The sequence below is a fragment of the Rhipicephalus sanguineus genome, chromosome 1 (genome assembly GCF_013339695.2).
Source record: "Rhipicephalus sanguineus isolate Rsan-2018 chromosome 1, BIME_Rsan_1.4, whole genome shotgun sequence".
Classification (NCBI taxonomy): Eukaryota; Metazoa; Arthropoda; class Arachnida; order Ixodida; family Ixodidae; genus Rhipicephalus; species Rhipicephalus sanguineus.
Genome location: NC_051176.1, coordinates 325,610,709 through 325,633,192, shown reverse-complemented (window position 1 = coordinate 325,633,192; position 22,484 = coordinate 325,610,709). Strand labels below are relative to the sequence as shown.

General features: G+C 46.9%; 1 protein-coding gene across 1 annotated transcript in view; it reads right to left on the bottom strand.

Annotated features, from left to right (window-relative positions):
• The window catches only part of LOC119383896 (peptide transporter family 1), a 658,636-nt gene that overhangs the window by 437,836 nt on the left and 198,316 nt on the right, over nucleotides 1-22,484 (bottom strand). The window contains exons 3-4 of the mRNA XM_037652169.1: nucleotides 8,902-9,043; nucleotides 8,759-8,842 (exon numbers count right to left, since the gene is read on the bottom strand). Of these exons, the coding sequence (XP_037508097.1) occupies nucleotides 8,759-8,842; nucleotides 8,902-9,043 (226 nt within the window). The remainder of the gene's footprint in view (nucleotides 1-8,758; nucleotides 8,843-8,901; nucleotides 9,044-22,484) is intronic.

The following is a 22,484-nucleotide window of genomic DNA, read 5'->3' as shown; positions in this document are numbered from 1 at the left end:
CAATCTTCCGGTAACAATTACGCCTAATTAGTACGCAGGGACGTCTGTCCGCCTAATTACACCTGACTCTAAATTAAATAATGCATCATACAGCTTCTTGCTTGATGCTTCGCCTAAAAGTATTCCTAACTGGTACGCAGTGACGTGTTTCGCGTCATTTCTTTCGCGCCAATTCAACAAAAACATAAGGTATGGCCCCCGAGATTGAATCCCACGAGATGGCGCTACAAATAACTATGTTGACTGTGAATTTTTTTTTTTTTACTTCTCATTTTGCGTTACTTTTTGCAGCAATACGTAGCAACTGAAGCTAGTTTTAAGAAAGTAAGGGAAACCAATACAACTATGAAGGTAGACACTACGAATAAAAACCCATCCTGTACAACTGCGATTCGAACCCGGGCCTTTTGAGTGGGCAGCGGGGATCGTACCACTGCACCACTTTCGCGGAGCCGCGCGCAACTCTTTAAACAACGACACATTGCAGACTACCGATCGCAGCGCTACAAGCGGATTGACCCTCTTTGGGCTTCACTTTTTGAAGCTCGTTCCGGGCACTCCCCTGTTCTAGTACACTCTAGGCCGTATTCTCAAACGATCGCGAACTGCGATAGTATCACGTTTGGTGACGTAGGATCTGATGCGTTCAATGCCTGAAGCAAGACTTGTCTGTTGCGTCATTGTTGCACTGGCCGTTGGTGTTACGAATTTATTCATTTATTCACAAAACCCCCACAGGCTCCAGCAGGAGTACTGTGTGAGGGGGGGATTATACAGTGTATAAGATCACATGAGTGGAAGCATTAAAACGGCACATGCTATGCTACATAAAGCTATGAAACAACGTCATATAATTGTTAGCGAGAGCAAGCGTGACATACAACTAATAAACAAAATGCAGAGATACTCATTTGTAAGGATACATCACTTGACAACAACAAATTATACAATAGTTAGTGAAGAGCATGTATATGATTTAATGGAAGGTAGAAGCCACTAGTCATGAAAAAATGGTGGTTACTTCGTGACGAAACAATATAGGGTCATGAATGTTGACAACGTTATCGGGAAGATCATTCCATAATTCAAGTGCTAATGGCAATGCTGATGAGTTGAATGCGTTAGTGCGTCCGAAAATGCGTTTGAAGGAACGGTTATTGTGCAAACGGCGGGACGTTCGTATCGGCTGGGAAAGAGGGAGGGTGGTTACGTGTTTACCGGATGCTATTTTATGAAATAAGCAGGTCAAAGCGATCTTTCGGCGGGAATCTAAGGAAGGCAATGACAGCGAAGATTTAATGTGAGTGATGCTGGCATGTCGGCTGTAATTTTTAGCAATGAAGCGCGCGGCGAGGTTTTGTACACGTTCAAGGACGTCGATTAGGTAGGCCTGATGAGGTGACCAAATTGATGAGGCAAATTCAAGTTGAGGACGAACGAATGCTAGATATGCGAGTGATTTGGTCGATGTTGGAGCGTCGTTAAGGCTACGTTTAAGGTAGCCGAGAGTGCGAGATGCCTGTGCTGAAATTTCATCTATATGCGTGATCCATGATAGTGTCGGTAATAGATGCACGCCAAGGTACTTGTAAGATGATGTGCGTGTTACATGACAGTTATTAAGGGTATAGTTAAAGAGGGAAAACGATTTCTTGCGAGTGAAAGTCATTAGCTTACACTTATCGGTATTAAGTGACATTTGCCAGCGTGAGCACCAATTAGTTATGAGATCTAGGTCTTCTTGGAGAGCGAGATGATCTGATGATGAAGTTATCTTACGATAGATTACGCAATCGTCTGCGAAGAGTCGTATATTAGAGGAGATATGAGATGGTAGATCATTAATGTAAATTAAAAATAACAAGGGACCCAAAACGCTACCCTGGGGGACACCCCAGGTTACATCAGTTAGAGGAGATGAGAAAGAATTAGTAACGGTATACTGCTTACGGAATGAAAGAAAGTTTCTGAGCCAGGATAGTGTTAAGGAATCTAGATTTAATGAGGACAGTTTAGATATTAGACGACAATGCGGAAGACGATCAAAAGCTTTAGAGAAATTGATGAATATGCAGTCAATGTCAAGGTACTTATCCATGTCCACGAACAAATCATTGGTGAATTCTATTAGTTGAGTGTCACATGAAAATTCTTTTCTGAACCCGTGTTGGTTCTGATAAAAGAAATTGTTAGCTTCTAAGTGCTGAGCGATGTTAGAGGCAATGACATGTTCAAGTAATTTACATGGAACACTTGTTAGAGATACGGGGCGATAATTACTAACGTTAGATTTGATTCCCGATTTGAATACAGGTATGATTTTGGCGATTTTCCATTCATTCGGTATTTCGCCTGTTGATAATGATTGTTTGAAGATATGGGTAAGTATCATACTAGAAAATGTAATGGTCTGTTTAAGAAATTTAGTATTAATACCGTCGGCTCCTGCGCATGTGGATATTTTTAGATTTTTAATGAGTGCTGAAATTCCGGCAGTAGTAATGACTATGGGATCCATGTACCTATAATCAACTTCTTCCAAACATGGAATGTTGGAATGGTCTTCCTTAGTAAAAACACTGGTAAAATAATTATTCAATAAGGTAGCACAATCGTTAGGGTTAACGTTTATCCAATCATCATCCACCTGTGAAATGTCGTCAACGGTGTTAGTAGGAGAGATTGATTTCCAGAATTTTCTAGGGTTATTTTTAATAAGCGATTGAAAGTCACAAGACATAAATTTGCATTTAGCGTTACGAAGGGCGCGACAGTAGGCTTTTTCGCAGCCTGATGTTTGGCCCGAGACTGAGCTTAGCAGAATTAAAGAGCCGCTTTTTTTGTTTTTCATTGTGTGTAACGATCTGTGAAACCATGGAGAGGTAACTCTAAGCGAGATACGTGGTATGTGCGCATGAACCAACTCGGTTAGTTTATGTTGAAAAAGAGATCAATTTTCCGTGACGGAGCGAGAGGCGAACGACCGAAGGAAAGTGTTAGAAAAGTTTTCAAGGCCGTGGTTAATAGCTTCAATGTTGGCTTTGTTGTAGTTCAAAATGTGTTTCTGCACTATGTTACGCGAGGAGACAAGTATCTCGAACGCAGCGGACAGAAGCATGTGGTCACTAAGCCGAGAGTTATAAGATAGAGTCGTTATGTTATCAGAAGCAGATGTAAATATCAGATCCAGAATGTTCTGCTGACGTGTGGCTTGATTAACAAGCTGCGTAAGTGAGAAGTCGAGGGTCAGGTCAATGAAATAGCGAGCGCTACTTGAGCATGACGTTAGGTCAGTCCAGTCAGCTTCGGGAAAGTTGAAGTCACCGAAAAAATTTATTATAGCATTAGGGAACTTTTGTCGGATAGAGGCAAGGCTGGTATTAAGATCGGAGACAAAGGAATCAGAAGTGTCTGGCGGCCTGTAGCACACCCCGAAGAGCGACTTAGAAATAGAGGATGCAATGCAGATCCATAGAATTTCCAACGGACTACTGACGTCAACAAGGAAACTGGAAATGTGCTTTTTGACAGCGAGGAGCACGCCACCGCCTCTTCTTATGTCGCGGTCTCACAACACAGGAGTGAGCGTACTGTACGAGCGCAGACCAACCCGAGTGGGGCGTTTTCTAGCGTATGCTGCTACGCAGTGGCCCGGCTTGACTGTAGCTACTTGAAATATGTTGAAAGTGCTTTCAACGTTTCTTGTGCAATTGTTTAATGCACAATATAATACTACCAAATTGAGCTTTGTGTGGAATGTATTTTGGTTATAGTTTAACATGGTGTACTCCGAGAGTTTTGCTGCAGTGTGCCGCCGCAGCGACATCGTCTCAACATCTCAACATGTTGCCGGCGCGCGAAAAATCATGCGAGCAACGCACGGTTCGTGTTCCTGGAACGTTGAAACCATGAAAAAAACACGCGCTGGCAAATAAACAACGAGTACTGAAAACACCCCAAGGTAATGCTCGCTGAAAGTTTCAGCGTAAAAAAAATGCTGCACACATCCACCGAGGATTGAATACTAGAAGCTACCGCCTGCGTCGCTGAAATGCTAGACTTCACCACCAACCGATGGTCATAAGGTGTGTTCGTTTATTCTAGGCATGTCAGGAGCACCGTCATGTCGACGGAAGTCTTACATGGCGCCCTCAATTTCTGGTTTTGCTCAATAGCCAAGCAGCGCCCACAAAAGGCCATACTTTTGCGATCGTCGCTTTTTGCGATCGTTTGAGAATGCGGCCCCTGCTGCGCTGAAGGCTGTCATAACAGGATCGTCTGTCGCGAGTCGCGACACACGTCGCATACGTTTCCTAGAGATGACAACCGGCGTAGACGCGCTGCTCAGCCATCACGCCAAACCTGGACACATTTAAAAATTGACTTCATTTGCTAGCTCGGAACACCATGGGACGGCGGCGCCATCTAGCTGTAATGCAGGCAAACGAGGCTTGCTTTCGAATATTCCGTGCTCTCCATCGTGACGAAGCCAACCGATTTCGATTAGTTCAACCTGCAATTGTCGTGCGGTACCGTGGATGTGACAGTAGCTGCCGTATGCACAGAGCTATGAAACGGCTTAGAAATTGCACACAATCCGTGCGTCGTCGCGCAGAAACGAACTGCGCAGCGGCCGAATGCCGACCGCATGGGTAAAGCGACGAACTATACGATGCCCATATTGAGCCGTTGCCTTTCTGCCTCGAAGAAGCTGATGAAACAACGCATTTTACATCCCCCGCAGCATTATCTACTGCTTCCGCTGCACGTTGGTCCATGTTGCTGGCCCGGAGTGCCTGACTGGCACCGCGGCACGTCCGCGGCCTCCTTCGTCCCTTGGCACAGGAGGCTCGTAATCGTATTCTCATATAAAACTTAGAGAACTTGCGGTGTGTGTTTCTCTGCTTCGTCCAGCGTCGTTAATTTGCGCTCGAAGTTTTTTATGAAAACGACATACGGACTAGCTCACCTTCGTATACTTTTACTATTAGTAACCGTAATTTATTGACAAGTCGAAATGGTGTGCATCATCTGAGCTGAATTAATCGCTGGTAGAGGGACGACCACATGAATGCATACTGTGCAGCTATGTGACAGCGTGCGCGCTTTGAAAGACGGCAGCCGGCCGGCCGGCTGTCGAATGAGGGAGTCATGGCGCCACGGCTTGCGACTCGCGTTGTCCCGAGTGGCTTAGCGTACGCTCACAAAAACCTAGAAAATAAGACCATCCACAAAAAACTTCCATTAAGTGACGACTTCTTTCGATGTAATCGCACACTGAGAATTGATTTTTATGGCTTTCGCAAAATTTTTAGATTGTGCTTTAGTATTCCCCTAACGACTGTCTTAGTCACCGATAGCCTCTTCAATCGACCTCTGTGCGCGGAGCAGTCTTTGACATTTCGTTCAACTTACATTTGTGGGCACTAAAGGTGCCGCGCGTTGGGCGGCAGTCACGTTGTATTTTTAAAAAAATTCGCGTTCTTTAAAGAAAGGCTCGAAAAAAGTTTGTCAGGGGAGTTATCGCAGCATGGATTAAAAAAATCCGATGTTTCTGGGCAAGCGCTACAACTTCTGTATTGAAGATTTTTCGCTGCAGTTACTATTTAAGAAGTTCATTACGCAATCCTTGTTACACACTGAGCTTGGCGGGTTGGAAAAAATATCCTGATGTGCTTTATATGGCTCAGAACAATACCGCGCCAATTTGAAACGCGTAGCACCTGTGTTTTTTAATACTTGGTACTCGTTACCTTAAACATCCTCTATCATGTATTACATAGTAATAGTGAAATGTATTACATACGCCGATTTATAACCTTGCTTCTTACTGCTCAAAATTATAAAAACTTCAATAATGACGCGTATCAGGTACTGACAAAGTTAGTCTCATGTGCATGCATTAATTCTTTGAAATTAAACATTTAAAAAACAAAATCTCTATATTTCAGGCCTAAAAATCTGCCATGTGTCATTAAAACTTGGCAGTTCAGAACTCGAGATAGAACCGCGTATTAAATGTCTGGGTACGATGTTCGACGAGGCCATTTGGTGGAACGTGCGTATTGAAAAGCTGTATGCCAAGAATTTCGGGCGACTCATCTCTAAATTCTTGTCTGTATATCACGTTCACTAGTGTGAGCTGGTTTGGAACACAGCAACATTATTCGCAAAATGATATCGAGAGTGCAAAACTCGTCTGGTCGGAACTGAAAAAGGAAGAGGCCGGCAAAATACAACAGAAGACTCCCGTGCCTTGTCCACGATGGAAAAACAAGGGGGACTAAAGCACCCTCCGTTCTTCCATTGTGAACAACGCGGGAGTCTTTTATTTTAAGGTTCTTTTGCACTAACAGCGAGGCTGTTCAGAAAATCGTCCGGCGAACCGAAAAACTATCATCATCATGTGCCACAGAAATTGGGCAAACCCACTACTCACCACTGGCCCACTAAAAATGAAGGAGGCAGCAGTTAACCCAACAAATGGCTGCAAAGCGACGTCGCCAAGCCCAAGACCCCCAGTGCGTACAACCAGCGAATACTATAGGAACGGGAAAGGCAACGGCGGCTGCGAGAAGACCCCGAAGCGATGGAAGGCCTACGCCAACGACGACTTGCCCGTAGATACCATGAGAGGTGCGAACGCTTGGTTTCTGCGCGACGTTCTGACTCTGCAGTTTGGACATCCGTGTCGTGTCTGTGACTGTCTGTGGTTTAACTCGAACACCTCTGCGCTGAGAATCAACGTAGACACAACCTAGAATACCCTAGTTAAAGCCTAGCAACCACCCAGAAACAACCTGCATCCCCTAGCCAAGGCCTAAAAATAGAACCAACCAGATTAGAATCGTCCAGTTTCGAGCCTTGCGCGGCATCCTTTTACTTTTGACATCCGTAAATTGCACGTCATACAGAGAAGGGCGCTTCGTTGCAAATGTTCCTTATGGCAGTCCCCGCTACTTCACGAAATGAATCTGCTAACTCTACTAGAATACTACCGCGCAATGCTCATGAAACACTATCAGGCAGGACTAAAAAGCGACATCTTTTTAGGACCATTGCCAAACCAAACCACCGCAACGTTCTTTATAACACCCGTTTCATACACACGTCGTTTGTTCCACACTAACCACGGTAACAGAATGCCGTGCTTTCCCTTGCCGTTTCATCTGCCCTGAGAGTGAAACTAAAAAAACACATTATTCTTTTATTGCGGTAGCAATTATATAGATACTCTCGGCGCATTTTATAAATAAATGATAAAACTCGCAGGATCCCTTATGCATTCGCCTAAGAGGACTTTCGTCTTTCGTGCTGCTTGCAATTGTCGCACCAATTTGCCCAGACAAAAGCACATCTTATTATTTTTATACTGCCTGACTATATGCATTGTTTTGTTGCTCAACATATAGCTGTCATTTATTTACGGATTTATGTTAACATGAAAGTGTTTTATAGCGGGGTCCACAAACACTTCACTGACGTATTTCTGTCACGGAAGTCATCTCATCCGTATTTCCCTGCCGTATTTCCATGACGGAATTATGTCCGTGAACTACAGAGAACAAAAGAAAAGTTTCGTAGATTTGGATGATCTGGGACTCGAACCAACGACCTCTTGGTCTGCGACGACAGGTGCCGGACGCTCGACCCACAGCGCTACTGACGCTTATCCATGAGGCTTCACAAACGCGCCTTGCACCGTCTCCCTTTTACAGGTTGGCGTGGGGCGGTGTCGCCATCTGGGATTGTGGAAGTACTGCATCATGACACTAACGAGCGCGGACATTAAGCGCTTCCGGTGCAGAAAGATGCACGCCAGCGGGAAGCGGAACGCCTCAAGCCCAAACCGCGAACTCGGCCTCTCGCATGCCTGAAGCGCTGCGGGTATATGAATGAGCACAGGCGTAGGTTACACTATTACTGGAGAGCGCACACATTGGCGCTTCTCTCCTCAAATGACGAAGCTTTGAATGAGTACGTATTGAGTACCCGTATTATGTGATTGTTGATGCCACCTTGGCGGGATTCAGCATATGCTGTGACCAGGTGTATTTTAACTTCTTCAGCTACCACAAGAGTTCAAGCATGATCTTTGGCGTTAGTCGTTGGGATGGAGATGGGCGTCAGCGTGGGTGCATCCACGTGAAACAGCGCGACAGCTGCCAAACACCAATAGATATTGTGCAAGATCTCATACATCGATGCACAATAAACAATCGACTATACTCCTGTGAAGATCACTTTCGTGTTATACCACTTCCTATGACGGAGGGATCAACCATGTTTTTTTTTCTCGGGTGTTTTTTTTTTCTTTCATATTTGGTTGCGCGTGTATATGCATACAGGTACATGCAAAGTATGGGTTTAGTACTAATCTTGTATTTCTTGCATTGTTGTACACTTTCAAGGCCTTGTTTCGTTTGTGTGCAAGGGCGTCAGTAAGATCACTTCATTCTCCAAGTTTAAACCTTTTAATTCATTATTTTTAAATCTTTATGCTTTATTAGATTTGTGTTAAAGATGTCACTAAGATTGTTTGCTAAATTTGAACATTTTTATTGTAGTAAACATTCTCTCTATGTAAGGGGTCGCCGTCCCAATCAAGCCCATTAGCTTTTTCACCACAGCCCTCAGGGTCTCCAATGTTGCAGTAAATAAATTGCACCATTGGTGCACACTAAAGAGTCGAATATGGTGTAAGCTTACATTAAACTCGAATTTCGTGCTTCGCTTTCCAAATAGTGAAAGTACTTACGTGTGGGCAACGAGAGCAGGCACTGCAGACACGGCAAGAGTGATGTTCCCGACGGCATACACGATGGATATGTAGAAGATTGTTCTGGAAAAGCACGTTTACAAGCTCGCACGTCAACAAGCGCAGACCCTGCACCGTCTTACCTGAATTTTCCGAGATAAGAGTCAGCAATCATTGCCCCGAGCACCGGAGAAAAATAGCAGGCCATGACAAAGCCGTGGTACACAGACTTCGCAGTGTGCTCTTCGAACATCAACACGTTGATCAAGAATAAAGTAAGTATGGCTGAAAAGAAAGGAAGAACCTTGGTATAACAGAACATTCATACTGCACAAAATAGGGCGAGCTTCAACCATGCCCTGACAGAAACAGTAGTTTATTAACGCGACAGCGTTACAGAGCTTGAAATTAAGGCGTCGGCGTCATTGGTTCCGAGAGGAAATTGGCGCTGTCCGTGAGCGAAAATTTTAGATGATAATACATAAATATTAAAAATCTTCAGTACGAGTGGGGGTCGAACCCTGGACTTCAGCATGGCAGGCAGGTGTCCTACCACAAAGCTATCCAGTGCTTGAAGCTTTTAAAAACTGATGGGAAAGGGAATGTCATGTAGTGCATGTGATATTTGGTGGCAAATATTTTATGTTCGGAATTCCTATAAGCATTCTTCTGGCTCAAGAAACTCCGGGAAAGGCTTTGCAGGCTTACAGTAGTTTCCATAAACAGTTGATTAAAAATCACATTTGTAATGAGTTTTTCTTTCGTTTTTCAGTCTGCAGTGAAAAGTTCCTATCGGGTGTCATTCCAGTGACACTTTATTGTATTGGAATTTATTCAAGCATAGCTATCTTTCTGAGCCCATGTTTGCTGAGACACGAAAACTAGTCATTGAACGCTTGGCCAGTTGCACTAGAATTTTTAAACTTGCTTTTTTAATGAGTCATATTCGTACTTAGTGAAAAAACACATCTTGCGGAAATCGGACACTCCTATGAACGAAACCTTGCAGTCGTGCACAGCAGGGAGAAGTTGTTCGGGTGACATCCTCGTTTGATACAGCTTTCTGCAGAGCAGCCGGAGCTTGCTGTTTGAGCTCGCACAGCAGATTATGTGCTGGCACATAAACTGGCATTTGGATCGGCTGCGCGAGCACCACACTCTGTGAAAGCACCTAAAGCGTCCTGACGGATTCGAGAACGTTTTGCTGCGATCGATTTGCGAGGCAATTAACTCCGAGGTCATTTGATAATTACTTGGAAAAATGATTCTGGACGAACAAAACAGGGCAGCATGAGGAGGTCAACTCACCCGACGCTTTGTGTCTGACCTAAATGCGTTTCGTGCACCGCTCCTTTGTTTTTCAGGTAGCATTTGAGAACGAATTAATGTTTGGACGTAGGATTGACGAAAATAGGCAAAAATTGTAAAAGCCCCTTTAGATCGTACCAAAAATATTGAAACTTCCTGAGTCATCTCATCTGGCTTGAGACGTGGGGCTTGCAACGCATGCTCTGCTTGCTGCGGTCAGTTGACTCCGGCTATCTCAAAGCTTCGAGACTAAACCCGAGCGGCGACCAGCAGAAATTTCAGAGGTGCAATAAGCCAGAAAATTAGTCAGATTTTTAGTTTAAAACAAAAGTGTTTTTCGCTTTAAAACATTGCACTTTGCATATTGGGACGTTTTTTTAGGACCCCCCAAGTGGTTTGGGGGGAAAGAAGGCACCTCATCTGCGGCAGCGAGGCCATCGAAACGAATGGAGAGATGGGCACAAACAGGGTTAAAAATTGATGCATCTTGAGCGCACACTTCAGAGACGGAAAACAAGCGCTCACTTTCAAGCGAATATCTCAGGCACACATTTATAATGGTAACCGCCTGCCTGCACCACTCCGCTTCCACAAGTCACGACACTCTAAAGCGATAACTAGTGAGCTTACAAGAAGTTTGCGCTAAAGAAACATCAATGGATTACCAACTAGCCCAAACATGCATATTGGTAGGATTAGGGAGTTTGTTCAATGCATTGCGCACTTAAATAGAGCGCGCATACAGGCTTAAAGGCCAACTCCGGCGATTTTTCGGCCATGTCAAAGTAATGGTGCTTTTATATTCCTGAGACGCTCCTGTCACGGGTCCGATAGCAGAAACACTTGGCAAATTGGAGAATAATTTTAAATAAGCAAAAAAGCGCAACACCGAAACCGAAACCCAACCGAGCATACTATCTTCGCGTGACGTATAAGTGGTTACAAAACCGGAAATCATGCAAGGCATGCCGGTCCCGCCAGCGCGTAGTATGAAAGCTGCGAAAGTGGCGAAGAGCAGACGCTCATTTGAAAAGTGACTCCGTCGGAAATCTTGTGTGTGACTGACCGTGTCACGTGCACAAGCTGAGCTGTCGGAAAATGACAGCTGCGATTCCGACGCATTTGGAGGCCAACTGCAATGGCCATTCCTCTTCGATGAAGTGGAATTCACCTGTTTAGCTCTTTGCTTGCCTGGTTACACATTCCACCGCCAGATGGCACCACCTGTCCAGGGAGCTCAAGTTTGTGGGACCGTGATCGGGTAAAATACTATCGCTGAGAAGTTCGCGGACTAACTAAAGCTTTTTAATATTGCTGTGGGAAGAGTGTATAAGTTTCGCAATAGCGGCGTTCGACATCGCGTTGGTACGGCCGAAGGAATGTAATATAAGCCAAGTATGAGCCACCTTTCGCACCATTATGTTACGTTGTTTCGCACGATGCGAGCTCACCGTATACCGATATAGGCCCGGTCACGGTGCACCCTGTATATGCTACGGGAAGTGTTTCCGTGGTGTTCACGCATGTGCATTCTTTAGCCGGTACGGTATTACCGTACTTTCCGTGCGGTAAACCGGCATTGCTAGCTAAAACACTAATATAGAGACGCAGGGTAATAGTTAGGTGCAAGTGTTTCGTGACTGCCAACGGGGAATCGTGAGCAGCCCACAACGCGACACCACTTGCCACCCATCGCACGCATTACCACAAGGAACTGAAATTCACACGCCCAGCTAACGAAGCACTAGCCAAACACTCGCGATTGTTGCCTTGCGGATAGCAGACACTCTAGGGGCCCCTCGGCTCCGTCACTTCCGCTTAACAAAAATGACGTCACGCACCAAATGTTGCCAATAATTTTGGGAAGCGAGGTGGGGAGAGTCGGGGCAATCAATAAAATTCATTTGCAATGAATCTGCGTATGTCTCCAGCTTGTAATTTGGCATATATACCGGGAACGTGAAAAGGAACGTACCCAGCGAATTTTATTGAGATCCATGGACCTCGAAAAATCGCCGGTGTTGGCCTTTACAGGAGCACTGTCATCAAATTTACGCCTGTCAAGATTTTTGCATCACCGAGTAGTTTCGCCCCCTAGTAGCGATTCGCGACCCAAAATGCCACTCATTGACGAATAACTACCTGTTTTATCGATTTAGATCACCGGTATCTAGGACGATTCAAAATGGCCGGGAAGCCCGCCATTTTTAGCGCCGGCAGCGCCACCTCCAGACCGCGCTATGGCTTACCTCTTGCCTAGAGAAAGAAGTGACGTGAGGCTCAGCTGCTCAGCTAACATTTCGTCTGCTAGGCGCACACGTTCAGTCATGCCTTGTCACCAGCATCGCCGTCAAAAATGTCGACTAGGGTTGAAGACGACATTGTGGAACTTGGAATCGCCGCGATTCGCGACAAATGATTCGCGACCTTGTGAATCATTTTCGCTTCGACGCTTTGCAAAACAGCGATTCAAAAATCGACGCCGTTCCTAGCAGCAACGAGGAGGCGCCGGGGACGCACGCCTGGGCCAAGCTCGCTGGTGTGTTTCAATTAGCTATATTAGAGAATTTTAGCGTGCACGGCATTCCGGTATGAGCAAAGGGGTCTAGGAATATCGGTATAGCGAATGCACACCAGCGGAGAAATGGAATACGTTAGGTTTCTACAATAGCAATTGTGCTTGCAAAGTTCTTCTTTGCGCCGCCAGATGGCCCCACCTATCCGGCTTCTCATGGTTACGGCTGCAGTAACGCGGTATTACGATAGCGCAATGAATTCTACGGACGAACTAAAATTCACTATTAACGCTACCTGTGTGTTACTTCTTAGCGATGATATTCATCTATACGCTACTTCACTTTGATAGCTTGTCGTCGTGTCGGCGTGTACCTCACGTGAAATGAAACGACACGCTCATTCCGCTTTTTCCGCGCTTCTTCGCCCGACATGCTGACAGACGAACACCCGTCGAATCATGCTCTTTCCTTTCGCCTGTCTTTTCTTGCTCGTTTGCGTCTTGTAATTTCATGAAATCATTCAAAGCGGCGCGACGAAGATCAGGCATGAAGAGTGACAGCGTTTCCAGGCGTCGGCGCCACAATAAGTACACTCGAAATGTCGACGTCATCGCCACTAGTGCATCGTCACTCGGGATGGTATGCGCCACACCGAACACGTCACAGTAGTGTCGATGTCGCAAGATGATGAAAGCCCCTTTGAGCTTTCGTACGCTCTTTGCCCTCGAAATAAAATAGCTTGACCGTGCGCGAGATCTAACGCGCCGCGGTGGCATGGACGCTTTATGGGGTCAGGGTGAAATTCAGCATAACGATCCGCTCCTTACGTTTCATGAAATCACCTCTCACTATCGGCTTAGTAGAAGGGCCAATCCTCTTCCTCACCCGAAGTTAGATAGGTCTCAGTCAATTACACTTCGAATGCTCCAGACGGGCTCGTTCCCCTCTAATAATAATATCTGGTGTTTAACGTCCCACAACCACGATATGATTATGAGAGACGCCGTAGTGGAGGGCTCCGGAAATTTCGACCACCTGGGGTTCTTTAACGTGCACCTAAATCTAAGTACACGGGCCTCAAACATTTTCGCCTCCGTTGAAAATGCAGCCGCCGCGGCCGGGATTCGATCCCGCGACCTTCGGGTCAGCAGCCGAGCGCCATAACCACTAGACCACCGTGGGGGGCGGGCTCGTTCCCCTCGCGCGGCTTTCTCAGTCGTATCTCCACAGACGTTGACTCAAGCTGTCCGGACTGTAATGAGAGTTATTATTCCTTAGCGCACATGCTTTGGCAATGCCCCGCGTTACCTAACGGCCCTCTATCCAGCGAAGCCGACTGGGAAGAAGCACTCCGGAGACCATCGCTCCAGGCACAAATCCAGGCAATCCAGAGGGCCCAAGAAAGGGCGGAACATCACGGTGTCTGTCTGTCTCTGTCCAGGTGACGGACGCCATTCAAACTTAGTCAAAAATACTTATGCATACCGAACAATCGAATGAAGGACACATCACAAGCTTGAAATTTTATGTCAGTGCCCCTTTAAGCTTGGCCAATAATATGAAAGTGTTTCGAATGTGCCACTTGTGTTTTTAGGCATCAACGTTTCCCTGTATCATTATTTCGAGGAGTAAGCACTATATGAATGAAAGCCCCAATTAAAACATATGTCGCTCATATTCCTTTGACCGCCGAGTATATTTGCAATGCTTAGAAAAAAAAACCAGTGTCTGGCATTGTCACCCAACAATGTGGAAATAAATGCAAGAGAATAAAATTGTTTCATAAGGGGAAGCGCTGTGCTAACGTCCCCATCTACTGTGCACGCGGTCTGCTATCTTTGAACGCGCGGTAGGGCAGAGTAAGGTTGACCGTCCATGTGTGCAGCACAGGGCTTCGTTGTATTCACGTTCTCCAAACATCCGAAGGGGACGGGCAAAAGCGTTCAAATATATCCGTACCAACAAGCCTCACTTTTATGCCACAATACCTACAGTCAAGTACAAAAAAAACATGAAATAAAAAAGACGTACATAAGCTAGAGACGCTAGCATGGCAATTCTAAAAAGAGTAGCCAAGTGCACGATCGAATTTCTTAATGCAATGTAGTGGGTCTAACACATCAATATAAGCACATTTACAAGTATGTACAAAAAGTCACGCAGACATCACGATATACCTTTATTTTTTAGAAAATTGGTCATGTTTTGTTGTTCTGGCAGTTGGTTCCAATGATTAAAGGTGAAAACAGGCGAAAAAATGTTCTAATTTGACTTGGTGGTCTAGTTGATAAGGGCCAATAATGGACAACAGTTATGATAGATATTGGAACAGAAGTAACTGCAGAGAAGGCAACTTTAGGCAGAGAAGCAAAAGCTGTACTTGGTCGTCTCTCCCGATGTCATTCTCAATCAGCGCGCAAGCGTGGCATGCAGGATGTCGCGCCGCGTGGTCCGCTGCGGAGATGTATCGCTCCCTTGGCACCACGAGAGTATGCGAAGATGACGTCACCACGGCCACCGTGACGTCACCTGTCCAATTAGGTAATGCCACAGACGCTCTAGAGTGGGCGAACAATTGTCTCCTAGCCGGTGAACGCATTGCCGGCTCTTCCGCCTCGCACGGAGCGAAGGAAAAAGCGAAACGAGCAAGGAGTGCGTTTCGATTATACTGGCGTTCGCTGTACACACGTGTACAACTGCAATGCCACAAATAAATTTCGACCTCTGGGTGGTTTACCGCCAGATTTCCAATAAAGCTTTTAATTTTAATAAAATTTTATTTGAACATTGTGTGCAAAAATAACCACAATAAACCTCGTGACAACTAGGTTTACGAGTGTTAAACCTCAGCCATTTTTTATTGAATGCTAAATGTCTGAAAGTAAATCTATGTTACGAAACCAGTACTTTTGTTCTCAAGAGATTCGAGTTTATTTATGCCTGGTGAGGGTTCCAGATCTGTGAAACATAATCAAGCTCAGGGCGGGCATGTGTAGTGTAAGCTAGAAGTTTAGTAGCAGAATTGGTAACGTGCAAGTTACGCTTAATGGATCCGAGCGTCTAAGATGTGCCGCTAATTATGTGAATGTGTAACTTCCATGATACATCAGACGCTAAGTGAACACCTACATACTTAGAGATGAATACATTTTCAACTGGCTTGTTATTGAATGTGTAGAGGTAGGCTACTGGGTTTAATGTTGTAGTGAATGAAAAAGCCTTTGTTTTGTGTCGTGTATTTCCATCTGCAGTTTCGGCACCATTTACTTAAGCTGCCTAAATCAATCTGCATGTTATTAGCATCTTGAGGGGCAGCCACGATTTAGCCTATTACGCAGTGACGCGCGAGTAACCTTACCGCAGGAGTCATGAAATTGCCCATATCAATAATGTAAATTCCAGCACAGATCACACAGATCCCCGAGCACAGATCCCCGTGGCACTCCTGATTTGACGTCCGCTAATGAGGACACGCTCTCGTTGGCTACAACGCATCGGTAGCGGTTATCTTTGTTATTCATTTGAAAACGAAAGGCTGGCAAGTTATTTAACCGCCAAGCAGTTTAAGCTGTCGGTAACTTCCTAAAAACCTAACATCATCATGAACCGGCACGAGCTCTCTTCATTCGCTTCTCAGTGAAGCTGCTTATTCTGAACTTGTGCTCCGTCGTTGAAAACTCCTCAGGTCGGCATGCACTACAAAAGACCCTCCTCACGCAAGCTGGCGCTCACCAAAGAAGTAATAAAAAATAAAATCTGAATAAAGATATTTCCGGTACTGGGATTTCAACCCGGGTCCTCCCGGTCCGAAAGCGAATGTCTTGATCACTAGGCCACGAGCCCATGCCTGTCCAATGTGAACTAAACTGAAGCACACTGCTACGAAGCTATGGGTTTACTTACAGGCGAGGCGAAATGACATGGAAGCAGCGCAACTGCGGGTTCGCCCAACCGCACAGTCCAACTGCGCTTCCTCTTTTCCAGCACATTTTCCCTTACATTTTCCTCGGGGGCAAAGGAAAGATGCCTAATATGGTACCGCTTGAGGCAAGCCACACGAACTTGTTTAACGCGCGAACACCGGTTATTAGCCGTCACTTGGGCCGCACTGTCGCTTATATGAGTGACCATCGCAAATGGTCCAGTACAGTTGGCCACAACCTTCCGGCACAGTCATTTTTACGAACAAAAGTGCACAGCTAAACGTCGTCGCCAGGAGAAAAATTTACAGGAATATGCCTGGCATCGTAGCGACTTTTGCTTTCTTCTTGCGAGGACAATGTTCTAAGGTGTGCAAGTCGACGTGCTTCTTCGGCATGACACAAAGCCTGAGCGGTTGAAAGATCTTCCTGATGCGAGAAAGGTGATAGAGTGTCTAGAAAACTTTGAAAGTTTCGAACGTAAAGCAGGAAGAAAGGCGCATACCCAATACCTTCATGTGGAAGTATTGTGTGCGTAAGTTATGAAAGCTAAGACGGCGCCACAGTTCCTGTGGTCCGCATCAACATACATCGATAGCAAATTCGTGAGAGTTCGATTTGTCATCTCGGTGAGAGCGTTAGTTTGCGGACGGTAAAGAGTGGAATGGCGAGAAGAAACACAAAGGCGTAAAAGTTGTTCAACAACGTCGGCGGTATTTGTCGTGCACAACCCGTGGAGCGCCGGCATGCAACATGGCCCGTTGTAGCAGAGACAGCGGCCGAGCAGAGGTCCTCAAGTTATCAGCAGTTGAAATGCAGCCTCACATTTATCATCCCACAAGTACGCTGCTTCTTTATAGAGAAGGAACGTCAGTGGAGAAGCAAGTTGTGCAAACTTCTTAATAAATAGGTGCAAATATAAGCCCAGAAAACTTCACAGGTCTTTCACTGTTCACAACTGCTGAAAGTTACTAACCGCTGCTGTTTTTTGTGGGTCCAGGCGTATGACCAGTGGCGTACCAACTCGTTCACGAGGGGGGGGGGGGGGGGGCTGGCGTCGCTCACTCTGTCCGCCGCAGTGGCGTAGCCAGGGGGGGGGGGCACACCGGGCCGTGCCCCTTCCCGACATTTTTTTTTTTGCTATGGCATACAGAGCCCAAAATGACACGACCCCAAACAGACAGTTCTGAAAGCAAGTCATCTGATCTGCTATGAATATAATAAATCACCTGAAATCAAATATATATATATATATATATATATATATATATATATATATATATATATATTGTAACGAAGACGAAGTACTCCGGCGCAGAAGCAGCAGCATCGAGGGTGCAGCAGAGCCTCGCGCTAGCGGACTGTGCTCGGTGCCTTACGCGACCAACGATAAGCTCGACGCCCAATAAATCTCCTTTATATTTGGTGGAGCCGTGCTGGGTAACGTTTTCTCTACCATCCTGCATCTTCGTTCTCGGAGGCTACCTTCTGCTATGCCGGACGCCAACCAGCAGACGCTTCCATCAACACCTGCCACCTGCCCTGGCGCAGCGTGAGCCTCCAATCTTCAGCGGAACAGACGACAACGACGTTGAAGATTGACTCTCGACTTGCGAACGGGTGAGCGCTCTAAACAAATGGACCGACGCGGACAAGTTAACGCGCGTATCGTTCTACCCCGCGGGTGTTGCCAGTCTTTGGTTCAGGAACCAAGATGGAAATGTCCAAACGTGGCCGCAGTTCAAAACGTGCATGACGGCAGTATTCGACCGACCCGCCGTCCGAAAACTGCGAGCCGAGCAGCGTTTGCGCGCACGCGCACAAGACACGGGTGAAACGTTCACCAGTTATATAGAAGACGTTGTCGACCTGTGCAGAAGCGTGGACGCTGCCATGACGGAAAGTGAGAAAATCAAGCACATCATGAAAGGAATTGATGATGACGCTTTCCAAATGCTCCTGGCGGAGAACCCGACCACAGTGAATGCCGTTATTAGCTTGTGCCAGAGCTATGATGAATTGCGGAAGCAGAGAGCTCTGACGAGACGACCTCCCGCACACGACCTGGCATCACTGTCCAGCCTGACCAACGGCCACGACCAAGCGTCGCTGATAGCCGAAATTAAAGCCTTCGTCCGCGAAGAAGTCGCCCGACAGCTCTCCCTGGTGCCCTTCACACAGCAAGCTACCACAACTCTGCCATCGGCCCTCCGCGGCGTCATTCAAGGAGAGGTCGCTGAAGCGCTGCCAGCTGCCCGCAAGCAAAGTCTTGTGGCTGCTCCACTTACATACGCTGCGGTCGCTGCCATGCCCTCTCGCAAAGCACCCGTACCTCCTTTCCAGCATCCTGCGAGCTATCCTCCACCTCCGGTCCGCTGAGCCAGCAATGCCACAGACAACCCGTGGCGCACGCCCGACAATCGCCCGATACGCTTCGCATGTCGATACCACGGACACGTCGCCAGGTATTGCCGCCGCCGGGTGCAAGGCAACGATGACAGCCCTCGAGAGCCGTACTGCCCGCCAGACTCAAACGCGCATTACGCTCCCTCTGCTCCAGCGCCAGCTCGCTACCAGTCTGATCGCCGCCCTAGGTTGGAACATCTTCGCTCGCCATCTCCGCGCCGCCGCTCGCTTTCCCCTATGCGTCGACGGTCCGCACCTAATGAAGAGGGAAACTAGACGACGCAGTTCCTGAGGCAAGAACTGCGCAAGTTTCGGTTTGCTCAAGTCCTCATTCGTCACCTGCTAATGTTATTGATGTGTTCGTCGACGATGTCGCTACAGTCGCTCTTATAGATACCGGTGCTGCTGTTTCTGTTATCGATGCTGGATTTTGCCGCTCACTTTGTAAAGTAACGACGCCTCTCTCCGGATTGTCGCTTCGTACAGCCAGTGCTCAGCCCATTCAACCGGCCGCAGTTTGTACATCGCGTGTGACCATTCAGGACGTTCTCTACGCGATAGAGCTCATCGTACTTTCATCGTGCTCCCATGCGATTATCTTAGGATGGGACTTTCTGTCGCGTCACAACGCCGTGATCGATTGTGCTCCTGCTGAAGTCGAATTCTGCTCACTCTATGACCCACCCTCCGTCGACCACCAATCTTCCGCTAAACGTGTCGTCAACGACGACACCTGCATCCCTCCGTACTCTTCGGCAGCCGTACCAGTCTCGTGCAGCGCCATATCCGACGGGACGGTCTTCTTCACGCCCTCTCAGATCTTCGTTACCCGAAGAGCCCTTCCGTTGCACTTTGCTGCTCTTGACCTTGTCGCAGGTTTCGCCGCAATGCCCATTTACAACCATCATTCATCGCCGCTATCATTGCTTTATCACGAGTGCCTTGGCCATGTCGAGACGGTCAACACCACACGAATCATCTCCGTCCCAGATGAGGTGCTTTCGACGGCCGTCTGTGAAATGGGTGTCCTCTCCACGCCTGACCCAGCATCTACAGATGTATTCCGACCGTTCATCGCCGACGATTTGACGCCTGCGCAGCAATCTGAGCTCCTTGCCATTCTTCAGCACTACAGCCCTTCTTTCCACGTTGTACAAACATCGCTATGTCGTGCCTTAGCAGTCGAACACCACATCGACACTGGTTCTCACTCACCGCTGCGGCAACGTCCATATCGCGTGTTCGCTACAGAACGCCGTGTCATCGCCGACCAGATGGACGACATGCTCCGCCGAGGTGTCATTCGACCTTCACAGAGCCCATGGGCGTCTTCAGTGGTACTTGTTACAAAGAAAGACGGTTCCATCCGCTTCTGTGTCGATTTCTGGCGATTGAACAAGATCACGCTGAAGGATGTCTATCCACTGCCGCGCATTGACGATGCTATGGACTCTTTACAGGGTGCCGAGTTCTTTTCCTCGCTAGACTTGCGGTCAGGCTACTGGCAGGTGCCGATGGCGGAGGCCGATCGCCCCAAAACCGCTTTTGTCACGCCAGACGGCTTGTATGAATTCACCGTCATGCCTTTCGGACTTTGCAACGCACCTGCTACGTTCGAAAGAATGATGGACAACGTTCTGCGTGGCCTTAAATGGAAGATCTGCCTATGCTACCTCGATGGCATCGTGGTCTTCGCCCCTGACTTCGCAACACACTTGCGCCGCCTTCAGCACGTCCTTAGTTGCTTGACCAACGCGGGTTTGCAATTAAACCTTAAAAAATGTCGATTTGCCATGCGTCAACTGACCATTCTAGGCCACGTTGTGTCCAAGGACGGCATCCTCCCCGATCCCGAGGAATTGCGCGCTGTTACTGCGTTTCCTAAACCTACTAGCATCAAAGAGCTTCGCAGTTTCATTGGCCTATGTTCTTATTTCCGGCGATTTGTTCGAAACTGCGTCAATCATATCACCTCTCACACAACTCCTTGGCGACACTAAAGGTCTTTCATCGTGGTCTCCTGCCTGCGACGAGGCTTTCACCACCTTGCGAAGGCTTCTCACGACGCCACCCATTCTTCGCCGACGCCAGCGGTGTAGGCCTGGGTGCTGTGCTTGCACAGCGTCAACCTGGCCACACAGAATACGTCGTGGCATACGCAAGTCGCACGCTCACCAAGGCTGAGAGTAACTACAGCGTCACAGAAAAGGAGTGTTTGGCCATTGTGTGGGCGCTGGGCAAGTTTCGCCCATATTTATATGGCCGTTCTTTTGACGTCGTGACTGACCACCACGCGCTGTGCTGGCTTTCGACGTTAAAAGACCCATCCGGCCGCCTTGCTCGCTGGGCGTTGAAAATTCAAGATTACGATACACGCGTGGTTTATCGCTCAGGACGGAAGCACGCTGACGCGCTTTCCCGTTCCGCCCTCTCTCTGGAAGCCACTGCTGGGTGTGTCCAGATAAGATCGAACACGAGGTCCCGGTCACCATTCCCGATTGTGATGAAATTTACTGTAGGCCTAGGCAATAAACCCAGAACAATGGTTTCGCAGTTAGTTTTGCGAAAAAAAAATTTTGTTCGCCTGAAAAAAATATACAAATTTTGGCCACAAAAAACTCTTTTCCGCCAATTTCTCGATTTCTGAATTTTGAGCGCACCTAGGGAAAAAACGGTGCACTCCTTCGTCACAGTATTTATTCCCCCTAAAGAACAAGTGAAATACAATCTTATTAGTCTGTTATTTTCCTCGCTTGTCGAAGCACTATTGAAGAAAGAAATCACAAACTTGGCAAATCTCACAAAATACCTGTATTTCAGGAATTTATTGCTGCAAGCAAGTTAAAGTGAGGATAATAAAAATCGGTACATAATACCTTTGATACTTTCGCTCTCTTTTAAAATAATTTTTGTGGTTTTATCGCGCTCCGTTTTACTTGATAATTGGGCTGAAACGTAAGTGATTTACCAAAAACGCCGAAATTTGAAAATGATTTTCTCGAAAAGACCATTTTTCATTTTTTTAAATTCCCTCTGATTGAAGTCAAGGACGTCATCTACCATTTTGCAGAAAACAACGTTGCATTATTTTGGTTGCTAACAAGTTATAGTGCGTCAAATGTGACCATGCCAGCCTAGCGGCCGCGTCGTTTGTTATGGGCTGAAACTCGGATATAATTTGCTAAAAATACTTGTACATGACATAATCACAAACCAGCAGCTCCACACGAACAAATGCGCAGCCCGGTGTCATGGTTCAGCAAGCTTTGTCTTGGGATCAGCCGCTTGACAAACCCGCAGCAGCGGCCGCTCGATGCTGCGGGCACTCACATTACACGAGTGCCGCTTCGACTGCGGATGACCTCCGCTTGCGCGTGAAAACTACGCTCAGAGGACGAACGAGAGAAGGAATGCGTCACTGTGAAAGTTAAAGGCCATTAAGTGCCAACAAATGTCATAGTATGCAACAAAAGCTCTGCCGTCAATTTTCCAGTTAGCGCCTCCAGTAGTGCGCTGATGTGTTGGTTTCTCTCTTCTGATGGTCTAAAGATAATTAGGTTCATTCTATCAGCAACA